General features: G+C 33.7%; 1 protein-coding gene across 2 annotated transcripts; it reads right to left on the minus strand.

Annotated features, from left to right (window-relative positions):
• Positions 1 to 2,825: 2,825 nt before the first annotated feature.
• On the minus strand, positions 2,826 to 14,194 carry Gk1 (Glycerol kinase 1). Of its 2 annotated transcripts, XM_076134705.1 has the most exons (9): positions 14,137 to 14,194; positions 13,789 to 14,046; positions 13,099 to 13,272; positions 11,834 to 11,981; positions 10,992 to 11,143; positions 9,199 to 9,447; positions 7,993 to 8,162; positions 7,381 to 7,516; positions 2,826 to 6,598 (listed from the first exon to the last, which is right to left on the minus strand). In XM_076134705.1, exons 2-9 carry the CDS (start codon positions 14,029 to 14,031, stop codon positions 6,326 to 6,328), a joined length of 1,545 nt encoding a protein of 514 aa, XP_075990820.1. In that variant the 5' UTR covers positions 14,032 to 14,046; positions 14,137 to 14,194; the 3' UTR covers positions 2,826 to 6,325. The 2 variants fall into 2 exon arrangements, with proteins under 2 accessions (XP_075990820.1, XP_075990821.1); XM_076134706.1 differs by lacking the exon at positions 14,137 to 14,194 and having other exon boundaries at positions 13,789 to 14,126.
• Positions 14,195 to 14,412: the final 218 nt, after the last annotated feature.

The raw sequence follows: 14,412 nt of genomic DNA on the forward strand, positions 1-14,412 counted from the left end.
CCACAGACACAATTATGAGCGGCTTGACAGATAGCGGCGAATTTAGACGATGTCAACTAAATGTTGAATGCGGTCCTTGTTGTGGCTAATTCTGTTATGATTTTATTAGCGGTTTTGGTCAGTTGTGCAGTAAGCGACATTAATTATTGTATTTTGGTTTGTTTATTCTTTGACCGTGGTTAGACAATAGCATAGGGGATGCTATAATTTATAGACAATTGCTTTCTTAGCGTAAATTGCTTTCTTCTTTTTGGTCTCTCGTTCAAAGGACCTACTATTGTCCTACCGTCAAATGTTGAACGTGTTTTTTCTACCTTTTCCTATTATATTTTGACGTCGAGTAGGCAACAACGAATAAGCATTTCTTTCACACGGATAGAACTGCGATATACTCGTTCATTAATTATAGTAAGGCCTCAGGTCAGTTAGGTCTGATATTCTAAGATCATGTAAATAGACTAATATACACTTAAAGAAGTCTTAATTTGGAAACATTAACGAAAATACTTACACCTATATCTACTAATAATATAAATAACCATAAGAACATTTGGCAACTTTAATATCACTTTTTAGCTCAAGCGGTTGACTTCGCTGCCTTTAATGATACAATGGTTCGCACCGAGTCTAAGGGAGTGAAATAAAGATAAATAAAAATGGCCGTGCTTGTCGACAGCGTGCACAGTGCACTGCTATCGAGTAATTAACTTCTGTAAAACCTGTTAAAGCGACTGCGCAGCGGTGATGGTGACGAGTAATCGCGTGCACACAAACGGATTGCTTAATCCTAATGCTACTTCCTACTTGTTTACTTATGCTTTATTTTTAATCGGCATTTTTGTTTACCTTTTTCTCAGCTTGCTTTTTATTGAACTCGGCTGAATTGAAGCACAATTATCGGTATACGGAGGTGTCGAGTTTGTAGAAGATTTATCTCGTTGTCACAATTTACAACAAAAATCTCTTCTTTAATAACATAAAAAATCAGTCTAGCCTTTCTTGCAACAATGTAGAGTCGGCTTCCAGTGTCACCGGAAGCAGCTGAATACCACTATTTTACAGCGGCTGCCTATTGAACGTCCACAACCCAGTTAGTAAAGCTCGCCACGGCGCTACCTTTGCGTCGGGAGCTTGTGGGTTCGGTTCCCACACGGAACAATTATTTTTGCGGTCCACAATTAATATTTATTTCGGGTCTGATTGTAGGTACTTTTGTTTACTCTTTTACCCGTTGTTTCTATGTTTGTCAAAGTCCCGCAACACAAGAGCTGCCTTTTGTAGAAGTAAAAAAATAACACGACCCCCGTCGGTAAGACTGGTTGTCGGACCTTCAAGCTTCTGACTACTAGTAATAACCGTCAAAGATTTTTGAAAATGCCAGAAAAGATGTAAGTATTCCATTATGAATCTGTATCGAAATAGTAGGTATTTTGTGGGATACAAATTGGTATTTCGGGTACAGCATTCGGGTTGCAGAAAAGAACGGACGCTAAGTGCAAGCAGACGGTGTCAGCTCTTAGTGGCAGTGTTTCGCATTTTGTTTATTCTGCGGTTTGATCGCCATGATTGATGTTCCGTCTTAGGTTCAAACTCCTGTCCGAGTTTTTGTAACGTAGATAAACGATAACTATGATAGTATACAAATGCCTAGACTGACTGTTACGTACTGTAGTTTCTATAAGCTTATTATGTACGAAACAATGCAAAATAAGAGTTTTGTTTAAATATAAACAAAAATTTATGAAACAAAAATCGAACGCTATACTAACTTCGAAGAGAAAAGTTATTAGGGTCAATAGCAGTAATTTTGTAGTCTTTAATAGCACCAAAATACTGAAATGAGCGATAAATACTAATAATAGCCGCAATTAAACGACAACCGATGTTGTATAAAGCTGCACTGAAAAGAAATTGGCCAATGGATAATCATTTTTCTTTAGAAACCCATTATTAACATAAACAAATATTCTTTTATGGACGAGCCTGGATATATTGTCCATTAGAATTTATAAACTTTTAAAATAATTGTCAATTTGTTTGAAAATTTCGATAATTATTATTTGGTTCATATAAGCTTTAAAGTGATTGTCCGTGTGATCAAATCGACGGTTGCCTATCAGTAATGCGGCCCATCCACTTTCAAATAAATAAGAACTCTCAACTCTCGCAGACTGGCATAAACAAAATATTAAGTAAAGTTTGAGTAATAAGCGAAAGAATAAGGTCATAAATAGTTACATAGAATTAATATTTTACATTGATTGAAAAAATAAGAATGTCCGATACGCTAAGGTACTGCAGAAGTATTAGTTACATAAATCAGAAGATTGACTACATTTGATGGATGCTAGAATTCTGCATGGCGTCCTCCTATCCTCGCTCTGAGATGGGACTACGGTAAGATGAGTATGTTTTTGCTAGTCTTCAGCGCAGTGCTTATATCTAACTACTTGCGCCCGCTGGATGGTAAACGATCAGTAGTTAAATGAAACTTTAGCAAGGACAATCCCTCGATGGGTGACCACTATGTAATCAAGAACTGAGTGTCTCTATGCTTTGGAGAGCGCGAAAAACGACAGTGTCATCGTGACACTAGTGGACCACTAACGATACGATAGCTTTAAAAAACAACGATAATGTTGCATCTTTATTCAACGATTTTAGCAGTAGTTTTTTTGGGATTAAATTGTTATAGAGTAATCTGGGATGTTTTGAGTGGTTACTAGATTCTGATAATCTTCTTCTTCGGTCTTTATTAAAACACGGCTTTAATTATTATTTTTTAAGGAAATGTGATTGCTAAAGGCGAAATAAAATACCAGCAATAAACTTATTAAACCCTTTATTAAATATTCTTGTTCAAAATAAAACTAAATAATGACAAAATCGTCCTATAAAACCCTCTAAACTAAGTAGGCAATAATCAACAAACAATGGATACAATTGCAAATATAATATTGATAATATATCGAAGAAAATTTATCAAAAATCACTCTTATTCTATTTGTTAGTACACAACATAGGTGGATAAACAACCTTATATATACACGTTACAAACATTAAATATTTTAGCTATTTTCTCCATTACAGTATCTATAAACAAGGGTTAAGCGATATAAAGCTTAAATACATTTTGTCTTTATATAATTTGTATCAACTCTTTTATATTTTACTAGTTACTTCAATATATTCGTTGTTTACTATTGCTCTATAGATTCATTTGTAATATACTCTCATAGCTTACTAAAATATAGCTTTTATATTTCTCATACAAAATAAACAAATATCGGTGGATTTACAGAAAGTCGGTGAGTTAATTGTGCGAGTAAAACAAAACTGTCTCTAAATGTTTGTTAGGAACAGAAACGCAAAATACATAATGTGTTATAGACTACCGATCAACATAAAAAAGTCGGTTCTCAATGGTCACTTTATAGAACATACTTTGTACACAAACGGTAGTTGTATCACGTATACGCCCATATCGCGAATACGTATACGACGTACACGTGTACAGACGTAGTTGACCAACGGCTGTTTCTTAGCTATTCCTCATTTTACGTTATGGTTACGGTGAGAAGGCTTTAGTTAGTTATTTGTTTGCATATAAAACGGTATTCTTACAATATCCTAGTTGTCTCTATCAAATTTGAATACGGCATCATGTGATAACATGAATAATATGCATGCACAAACAACTAAATCTCACGGTAAAATTGGCATTTGTTGTGTTGTAAATATCAGTGTCAAAATTTAAATTACAGAATCACAGATTATTGAACAAAATATTAAGCTATTTTATAGCATGGAATGCGATTTTTGCCTATGCTATAAAAATACGTTTAACGTAAAATCTTGTTAACATTTAAACAAATAAAAATATAAGCACCCGTATGCATAAACAATACTAAATCAGTATGAAAGAATTTATATTGTAGTTCACGATTTCTTAGAGCTTTAGGCTTTTAAGTATTGTTTATGAGTACGGGTGCAAATCAATATACCACCATTAAAATAACAAGTATATAAGTGTATAAAAATCTATTGAGCTATATATAATTTTCTTACTAATTGTTATGTAAAAATAAAACTACTTTTACCCAATACTATGTGTATGTGATGAATTGTGTAAATAGCCATATATTTATTTTTATTTATTTTATCTACGTCTTTTTAGTATAACGACCGGTTTCACCAATTTTGGATCAGAAGTAAAATTTTCCCAGATTTTTTGGGTAATTTTCCTGTCAATTACGTATAGAAAAGTGATTTTAATTAGTGAAACCGGTATTAAATGTTATAAACTATCACGAATGGGGCATATAATATGTACTTAAACCTGTCTAGCCGAAACGAAGAGAAAATCTGCGGCAAGCACAATACATTACAGCAAAATACAATATATTTCTTCCTAACTTGCACACGCAAGGATTTTCTCTGTTTCAGCATGATACTTATTAATAGCTTATAGTTGAGGGCTATATATGCATTCGGCCGCAACTTCAACAATAAAACTTAGGCCTAATTTAGAAAACATAAGGCATATGCTTATTGCTTGCGGGCTGTCCTTAGTCTATTTCAACCACTTTAGCTATGTAACAGTAATATTTTTATAAAAATAACTACCTATACCAATTATTTGTACTTTGTTTGATACATGTAGCAATAAAGAAAACATATTTTCTAACTATGTGAATTCTTCTACTAAAACCAGCTTGCACTTATTCCCGAACAAAAAATTATTAAAAACTATTGTGCATTTTGCTAACATAATCAAGCATAAATCTGCCTCTACTGGAAAAGGGTATAAGTCCGATTTCGTCAAAAATTTGTTAAGTGTACCAACATGTTTAGAAAAATATGCTCTATCGATTGGTAAAAACAGATATTTTTTTATTTTTAATAATAAGAAAGTAAGCAATGTGCAAAAGAGGTCGACTAACACTAAATAATTGCAAAAGTGTGATATAAGAGCACTCGAATTTTTTTACTTGTTTCGACAAAATCGGACTTATATCCTTTCTCACTAGAGGTACAGAACTAAGTCTAAGTAAAAATTATACTAAAGCAGAATTTTGTCGTTTGTTTTTCTCTTATAAGTATAACAACATTCGAGGTAAACGTATGTCAAGGCTACATCTATTGTCTTTAACTTCTTATTTTCTAATAACGCATTTTTAATGAAAAAAAGAGCATAAAAGTAACTACAGACGCTTCTTCACATCGCTAAATAACTATGCACTAAAGTTCGTAGGACCCGATTTTGTTTATAAAAACATTTTAACAAGACGATATAACCATTTAAATATTCTATTTAAAGAACAGCCAAAGATTTAGGTAACGTGGTTAGCAGGTGTTTAGTGTTTATTTGAAAATTTTGATATTTTCCCAAGCAGCGTGCGTCGGTCAGTATAGTTCTTTTATATGGTCTGAAGTTTAGTTAATTTATGCCCTTTTTCCAACAAAAGTGCGATATATTCACGATAGAATATGTCATATGTATATTTAAAACTCGTACAACTTTATATATTTACACACGTTTACAAATTTACTTTGAATTTATTTGTATTTACAATCAACGCTATTTTTGTACAATCGCTGACAGATACGTAGGTTTTTTGGAAAATAACAGAATACGTAAAAAACGAATTGCCTTTTAGCCGTTAACGAAACCAAAATCGATGTAAAATAAGCGTCAAAAAACACTATTTGATCCTTGAAAACTTTGTTTCTATTTATTTTGGTTGCGTGGTGCAATTTGAGGTGGTTTTATAAGTAAGTCATTTAAAAAAAAATTTGTTACTAAGGCGAAAAATCCTCTCAGTATAGAGTAAAACAAAAACTATTTGTTTTTTGGTTTCATTAACGAAATAGACATCTCATAGCACAATTAGGGGCAGGTATAATGGCAGGCACAGTTAATATTGCAGTTCGTAAATATGCTAAAAGCACTAATAAAATTGAAACTAGAAGGCAAGGCGACACGGACGGACACTTCAACAAAACAAAGGTTTAACGATAGACAACTCATCAATACATAACAAAGAAGAATGATCACAATATATCTTATAAAGGGTCAGAAAAAACATCGAAGAAATTGTAGTATGATCAAGTTGATCTTTTGGCTACCCTGAATCCTTATTCGTTGCAGTGAGAAAGCCAAAAATATACGTAATTATATTGCATTGTCAGAATACAGTAGCAGTAATAATATCTGCACAGTGTGCTTAACAAATACGTTTAGTACACACCATTCAATCAATCGTTGACGGATGTGCGTACATGTCCTTAGATAACTAATAAGGCCACTTGATCACGGGTCGTGTCAATTCTGCTCCCATCCTAGAGACCTGTCGACAGCCATCTTCCACTGTTTGTATCTCATGTCTCTTTCGTCATCAGTAATCTGTGGTGTGTAAGTGGTACCACTAATCATTGGTATCGCTGCTCCGCTTTTGGAGTTCTCCACTCCCCAATAGGCGACCAAAGCGGCTCCTAAAGCTGTACTCTCTGTGAAACTCGCTCTATCAACATTGATTCCAATCAAATCTGCCTGCATTTGCATTACTAAAGCGTTCGAAGTCATACCACCGTCCACCTGAAACAATTATTAAAAAGTTTAAGAATAGCGCCATCTATATGTTTGCGTTTAAACAACAAAGAACGATACAATCTGTTGGACCATAAGAGACACTAGTTCCGTTTAATCTCACTAGATGGCGTTTCTATAAGGTATTTATTTATTTCTTTAACTTAACATTTAATTTTTGTTCCTTTACAAAAATAGTTTCATGTTGTAACTTGCCTTGAAGTGCATATCGATCGTCATAGCAAAACTCACTTTAATATTTAATTATTATGTTTATTTATGTTACCACAAACATTAACTGTTTTATGAAATAAATATGTTAAGGTTAATACTTTTATGTCACATTCAGAATTTCTATATAAGTCGAGAAGATCTGTTATTTCTAATGAACATAAATTATTCTAACTAAAAAAACGTCATGTTAGATTTAGCATGTTTCCGTGTGAACTAAGCATAACGTTAAATTCCTTATAATATTTGTGTCTAGATAAACCTATCTCGATTTTAAGATATGATACGGTCAACTGGTACATCTTTACTTTACTATGTTAACTTTACCAACTGAAAAATATTTTCACTGGTACCTGTATTTGGTAAATGTATAAATTTACACAAGTCATCTTTTAATTAAAATCTTGGTTTAGCTACAAAACCATTAAGTACTGTATTTTTATCATAGAACTAAAAAAATACTTGTAATTAAATAAAGTATAAGTAAAGTTAGGCATGAGTTGACTGTATTTAAAACAGTTTTATAGTGCTGTTGAGAATTTGTTAAAAGCTTGTGGTACCTTTAATATCTGGAGTGGTATACCGCAGTCCTCGTTCATGGCATCCAGAATGTCCCTCACTTGGTAGCACACAGCCTCCAGTGCCGCTTTCACAATATGGTTGGAGTTCGTATCTTCTGATATACCGCAAATAACGCTGGAAATTTAGAGCGAGAGATTGTAAAAATGTACCTATGTTGTATTAACATCAAATTAAATTAATTGAAAGAGAGACTTTTGCCTCACAGTTTGACAGTAATGTGCGTCTTATACCAGGCTACGGAAATGTTCGATACTCAATCATTTAAGTCTTCAAGCAACTACCGCAAGACAAATCCATTGAGTTTCGTACACGTCCCCGTCACCGAGGGTCGGTCTGCGACTGGATTTTTATGGTGGTATTCGCTTGTAGATTTCAATCGTTGAGTACCGAAGACTTGCGTAGCCATGTATTTTAGTGGCCTAAATAGCTAGCGTTGCAAGGAGAGCCTGACGTCCTAGCAATAATTAATCTTCAGGATCCCTGCAGCGGTTATAATACATATGAGGCAATCTACTAACTTTCAGGGGACTGTCGGGACTTTTTTGTGTCTATAGCCTTTTTATTCTTAAGTTTGATATACAAATACCAACCCTCTAGCATCTTGGCGCCAATACGGAGCATATAACCCGCTGAAAGCTGGCACAAACACCACACTGCCATTCTCCGTTGCCTTCTCTGCTATAGCCTGGGAGTCTTTAGCACTGTCTATCAGATTGATATTGTCTTTCAGCCAACCTAACGCTGCACCGGCGACTGCCACCTGAAACGTCACAATTGGTCTTTGTCAGTATACACTTGTGTATGAACCACAAGTTTATGTGATCGGTATTACTATGAGTATTTATTTAATTATTAGTTTTAACAATTCTTTTTTTATGTTTTATATCTAAACTCCGAACCAAGTAGGTAAATGGCTTTTCTTTTTTTGTAATCTATATCATCAAATTACGAGCGATCAACCATATTTGTTGCGTGAGGAAATCAATTCCACAACCTAAACGCTCATTGGTAGAGGCATAGTGACCAATATATTCCCCTACGCGAGAGATGTTTTAAAATTGGCAGGATATTATTTTTAATTCATCGCGAATATAAACTTGTGCTGTAATTACCTAAAAGTTTAAACTTTATTCGTCTTAAATAAACGTGCAAATTGAATCAACTATAAATCGCAGGAATTCCCGCGACATCACACCGCGGCGGTCTTTACATCGTAGATAAAACGCTGATAAGAGGCTATAAAATAATCGTTCTAGTATTAATGTTAAATTCTTGGTCTTGGTGTTTGTTACATATTATTAACAAACGCAATATAATCAAACACTTTCCTTATACAGCGTATCGAAATATGTGGAACTAACTCGAATAACCAGTCAAAATATATGACGTCAAAATCAGGTGCCGTGACTTTTTTGCTTTGAATATTTTTGATCTTGCTTAGTTCGTCACTTTATTGCGTCTGAGCATTTCTTTAATAAGGTTTGAAATGAATAATGTATTTTAGTACACTACAATATGTTACTAGCATAATAATGTAATGGTACAGTATGTCGGATCTAATTATCATAATCTCTTGATTGTTTGTTTGTGAAGTATATTAAGACTGATGTGTGTTTGTAACGCTTTCACACAAAGCCATTGAAGCAATTAGATCATGAACATTACTAAAGTATTATATATCCCTAACTCGCACTTAGCCAGCGTGGCGTGGTGGACCCAAGGCCTAACCTCTCCCTCATTACGGGAGGAGACCCTTGCCCAGCAGTGGGATATAGATGGATTTTATTATCACTCACCGATCCTTCCAGGGCATAACACGGTTGAGTTTTGCTTCCCAATTGATAAGCAACTGTAGTAAGCAGTCCTCGGCTGGAGTTCACTCGAATGTCCCCAGTATTGTACAGTACGAAACAACCAGTGCCATAGGTTGCTTTGGCTTGCCCTTTTTGTAAACACATTTGGCCAACTAAAGCGCCCTGCTGGTCCCCTAAGCACCCCGAAATGGGAATGCCATCGAGGGGCCCGCCTGATATGTAACCGTAGACCTGTAATATGAAGTTAGGTACATAGTTTTAGCAATTATTTTCATTCAACTATTTAATGCAGTCAGATCGCAATTAAAGCTTCACTATTAAACACAAAAATACAATATATACGACTATTTCAAATACTTTGTATCGAGTTTACGAAATAAAGGATATTTTGAATTTGAATTTATTATTATTTGTATACAATTTTTTTCCATTCATCTTTTGGATTAATGTTAGTATCGGATAAATATCTGCGAATGGAGAGATTAGCACTTAATTTTCAATTAATATGTTTGGCATAATTTGGCATCGAAAGCTGATTAAGGATTATTATTCAATCGAAACATAAATAATGTTTTATTCTGCTTTCGACATTGTGCGTTCATTGCACTTTACAATTATGAATGTAAGGTTAATGCACCGGAGTCCTATTACTTATTTTAATAAAATTAAATTAATGAACATATTTTACTATAATATTTTCAAAAATCTGTATTTTTGGGAATTTTTGTTAAGAATTACTTCAGTTACCGATTACGATTTTCCAGACTATCAATTTCTAGTACCCGAGGTACTAGAATTGGTAATATCTGTTACCTTCCCGTGTAATATGTTTGCCAAAGCTATTTATTAAATTGCTCTGTAACAATTATTCTTTGAACTATAAATAACGTAAGCGTAGGTGGACTAATTGCCTCTTGTCAACATAATAAGAACCAATAGCAGATGTTTCTAGAATAGTCCAATAACGGTTACATAACTGTTCAGTATTGATGCAGCAAATGATATTGATGACAGTATATTTATTAAGTAGGTATATCAATCTCAATACAACGTAAACAATTATAAGACGCAGTCGACGCATTTGACCTCTCGGGCTCTCGCAATCAATGGGAAGGGACTTTAACGATTCGATAAATAAACAGCCCTAATATATCGTTCACATTTTAAATTAAAAAGTAAGAATCTATTGGCTCTCTATCCATAAAGATCTTAGGCAAGAATAAACTTAAATAAATTGTAAATATATAATAACTAATAACTGTCATGGTTGTATTGTAAAGTAGAAGATAAATTACTATACGGGGGCCACGAACGTGTGTGAAGTAGGTACTTAATAATATGTAATTTTCTGTGTCACACACATAAAACTATGACGTAGTTCGCACGATTGTAATGGCCCGAGTGCAGCAAAATGTCATGTGATACGTAAGCGACCAACGCGACGCAATTAATTACACTGGGATGCGTCCTTGCACTGAAACGTCATTGACCGCAAATACAGACTGTTGAATCAATTCTTCGATCACTTTCATAGAATTTATTAGAATCTAGAATCTTTAAGTAAGTTATCAAAAACAATAAAAATGAAACTCTTATCCCCGGTTTCTGAGGTACATTTAGCGGTAGATTATCTATTCAATAGCGTTTAAACTCATATAATAAAAACGCTATCCAATAGATAAACTACCGTTAAATGTACCTCAGAAACTGGACATTAGACCAATAAAATAACTTAATAATTTGTTTCGCTAGTAATAATATTAAAATGTTCATACCTCAGAACTAGATTTGATCTCCGGTAAAACTGATTTAGGCACTTCGAAAAACTTTAGCAATAAGGGGTCCCACTTGAGGTTCTCTATGTTCATGATCATTGTCCTTGAGGCATTCGTGACGTCAGTTACGTGTTTACCGCCATTTGGACCACCTGCAAACGAATATCAGTGGTAAGCTAAATACTAGGAACACTGATGATACATAGGTAGGTACATCCATACCATCACTCCTGTTATAAAAAAAACTTGCAGTCACACGGCAAAGTAAAGCACCTACATTTTTATAAAAGGGAGTGAGCCTGTTGTCATATACCGACCATGTTACTATACTCCAGGGTATTATTGAGTAATATTCTTATAAAAATTGGAAACAACCAAAAGCAGGTCGGCTAGGTCCGACACGGGAATCCAAACTTAGACGACAAGAATTCAGTCATGTACACAATTCCTGAGACAGCAGAGGTATTTATTTGATGATAAATAAAAATAAAAAAACAACTTTAAGAAATACTTCTTATGGTTGTTTTTTTATACACTAATTATCAGTAACTAGCTGACCCGCGCAACTTCGCTTGCAACATAAGAGAGAATGCGTCAAAATTTTCCCCGGTTTTGTAACATTTTTTACTCGTAGTCTGCTCCTATTGGTCGTAGCGTGATGATATATAGCCCATAGCCTTCTTCAATAAATGGGCTATCTAGCACTGAAAGAATTTTTCAAATCGGACCGGTAGTTCCAAACAAACAAACAATCAAACAAACAAACAAACTCTTCAGCTTTATAATATTAGTATAGATACTATAGTACTTATTATTCTTTGGTATAGATTAGTATAGATTACCTGTAAGGTTCCATATGATCCAGGTGTCTACAGTTCCGAAGCAGCATGTACCTTTTTTCATGGCAATTTTGACAGCATCCACATTGTCGCTCAGCCATCTCAGTTTTACAGCGCTGAAGTATGGTGACAAAGGAAGCCCACATAATGGCTGGAAATTAGTTTATAGCATTCGCAAAGATCATAAAATATGGGTACATTTATATGCAACTAGAATATTGATATTTTATACAATAAATATTTCACAAAAACTTTCAACAAAGACTAAAGTCAGAACATAATAATAAATAAATTATCAAAATCTAACTCTATAAAAAACTCAGAGACTATTACAAATTATATTACACAGAATTACTATTACGCAAGAGTTGGTATAGTACAAAAGTAACTTTTTCATAGAAAAGTGTTATAATATAGTGAAATGTGTAGGACTGAAAAAGATGAGGCAAGTGCCACCTCGCAAAATATGGCTTATTGAGGGGGAGGCCTAAACTCGACAGCAAATGAAATTGGCCGGAATAGGAAGAAGTTACAAATGTTTTAATTTATTAAAAATCTTATTTATTCATATTGCAACATTAGAATCTATTTACTCCACAATGTAGAATTGAAATGGAACTTAGTAATCCACAGTAGATAAGGATTAAGATAAAACTGATAACAAATTGTGCACTTTGATATTCAATTTATAAAGCTATTCAGTAATTACACTTAACACTATTCTGTTTATATTAAATCAATTAAACTCATCATGCATCTTTTGTGACATTCATGAGCACCTAATATGTTTAGGCCAACATTTTATGCAATAAAGCACTACAGTACTCTATGCTAAGCACAGCACTGATTTAGATATAGTCTTTATTGTTAGAAATATATGTTTTTTTTTCTATTACCATGATGCAAATGGTGCACCAAATTAATGAAGAGCTAATAGAAAGAAAGAGAGAGTGAGAGAGTAGACATGGTCAAGGATATGTGTATACAGTTGATTCCCAGGTCAGGCAAATTATTCAAATTAACATCCCCAGTAAGCAAAAAAGGCTCACCCCCAATGACTTGGGGCTAACATTGTTTATATTTAAATGTGGGTGTACTTCATACACCTTTTCCAACATCTATGGGTATGACAGGGGTGATATATTATTATATTTATGCCATTGGACAGCAGGAGTTGGGTGGTTTTGTTAAAATACCATCGAGGCCTGTTAATTGTATTTGTTGTAACTGATATTGTAAGTAAAAGCATAAGACTTGTTATTACTTACCTTCAAGTAATTTTTGTTCCTTGTCTTGTTTGGCACTGTGTCTAAAAGTTTGTCAATGGTAGAAGCAGTTCTCATATCCAACCAAACTATAGCATTGTGTAATGGTTTTCCTGTATTTCTGTCCCATACAATTGTAGTTTCTCGCTGGTTTGTAACACCAACTGCTATTATGTCCTGTCATTACAATGTAATATGTATTTTTAATAATTGATTGAACAATCAGTAATAAATTTGTTAAAATAACACATTTCTTTCACTAAAATTCTGATTTTCTTTAGTGTTTTCATATGATGGCAGATGTAATGTAACATTTCTCCACTTCCTCAATCTGATAAGTAACTTTATTACAAAGTAGGTATTTCAGAACTAAAAATGTAATTGTTTGTAGTTATTTTAGCAACTCTTACTTTCCATATGATTTAGTCCTTGTTATCTTATTTGTTGCTTTCTTTAACATCAAAATAAAATCAGAATTCTTAGACACATCAATATGTTAGGAAATGAACAGGGATAGACTCTGTTTTAGGTTTTAGCTATTTCAAAGATTTAATATTTGAAACTAAAACATTACCCTCTAAAACAATGCTTTGTGTTTCCCTTAATGACATAAAGTATTGCTAAAAGTTCTAAGAATTCTGGTGGTTTAGATTTTTTTGGGTCTTCAAAAATCTAGAATAAATAATAACAAACCTTTGCGGAACCTCCGAGGCCCTCCAATTTCTCCACAGCTTTTTGTATACATGTTGTCACAACTTCTAAAATGTCGTTCGGATCTTGTTCAACCCAACCTTCTTGAGGAAAATGTTGTGCGAGTTCCTTTTGATGATATGCAACTACTTCAGCGGAATTGGCTTTGAATATTATGAATCGCGCACTTGAGGTGCCCTCATCGATAGCACCGATTAGTGGACCGAATTTCTTCTCTTCAGACATGGTGACCGCCGAACACTTTAGATGACGTAATTTTTAATAGTAATTAGTTACATAAATAACATAACTCAACAGACTTACTGCGAAATCAGTTGTAAAATAACGTACCTGTTACATACAGTCCTCTATGTTGATGTATGTAGTGACACTGACAGACATTGTTGTACTAAATGACATTGACATTGACAATTCAATATTTGCCTTGGCAATTATTTTTAAAACCTTTATCGTTCTCAATTTTCCATGACTATTTATATTATATTTAGATTTATTTTCATTTAGTTTTTGTTTATTAATTAATATATTTTAATTTCGGTGTTTCCACTTGTTCCAATTGTATTTTGAAGTAAGTAAGTTGTCATAACGTTTTAAAAGATTATAGGC

Source organism: Anticarsia gemmatalis, chromosome Z, assembly GCF_050436995.1.
Source record: "Anticarsia gemmatalis isolate Benzon Research Colony breed Stoneville strain chromosome Z, ilAntGemm2 primary, whole genome shotgun sequence".
NCBI classification, from domain to species: domain Eukaryota; kingdom Metazoa; phylum Arthropoda; class Insecta; order Lepidoptera; family Erebidae; genus Anticarsia; species Anticarsia gemmatalis.

Coding starts and splice junctions, on each gene's coding strand:
- Gk1 (XM_076134705.1), bottom strand. CDS start 14,031: ATGTCTGAAGAGAAGAAATTCGGTCCACTAATCGGTGCTATCGATGAG. Junction 13,273..13,788: donor GCCTCGGAGGTTCCGCAAAG/GTTTGTTATTAT, acceptor TTGTAATGACAG/GACATAATAGCAGTTGGTGT. Junction 8,163..9,198: donor GTTATGCCCTGGAAGGATCG/GTGAGTGATAAT, acceptor GTGACGTTTCAG/GTGGCAGTCGCCGGTGCAGC.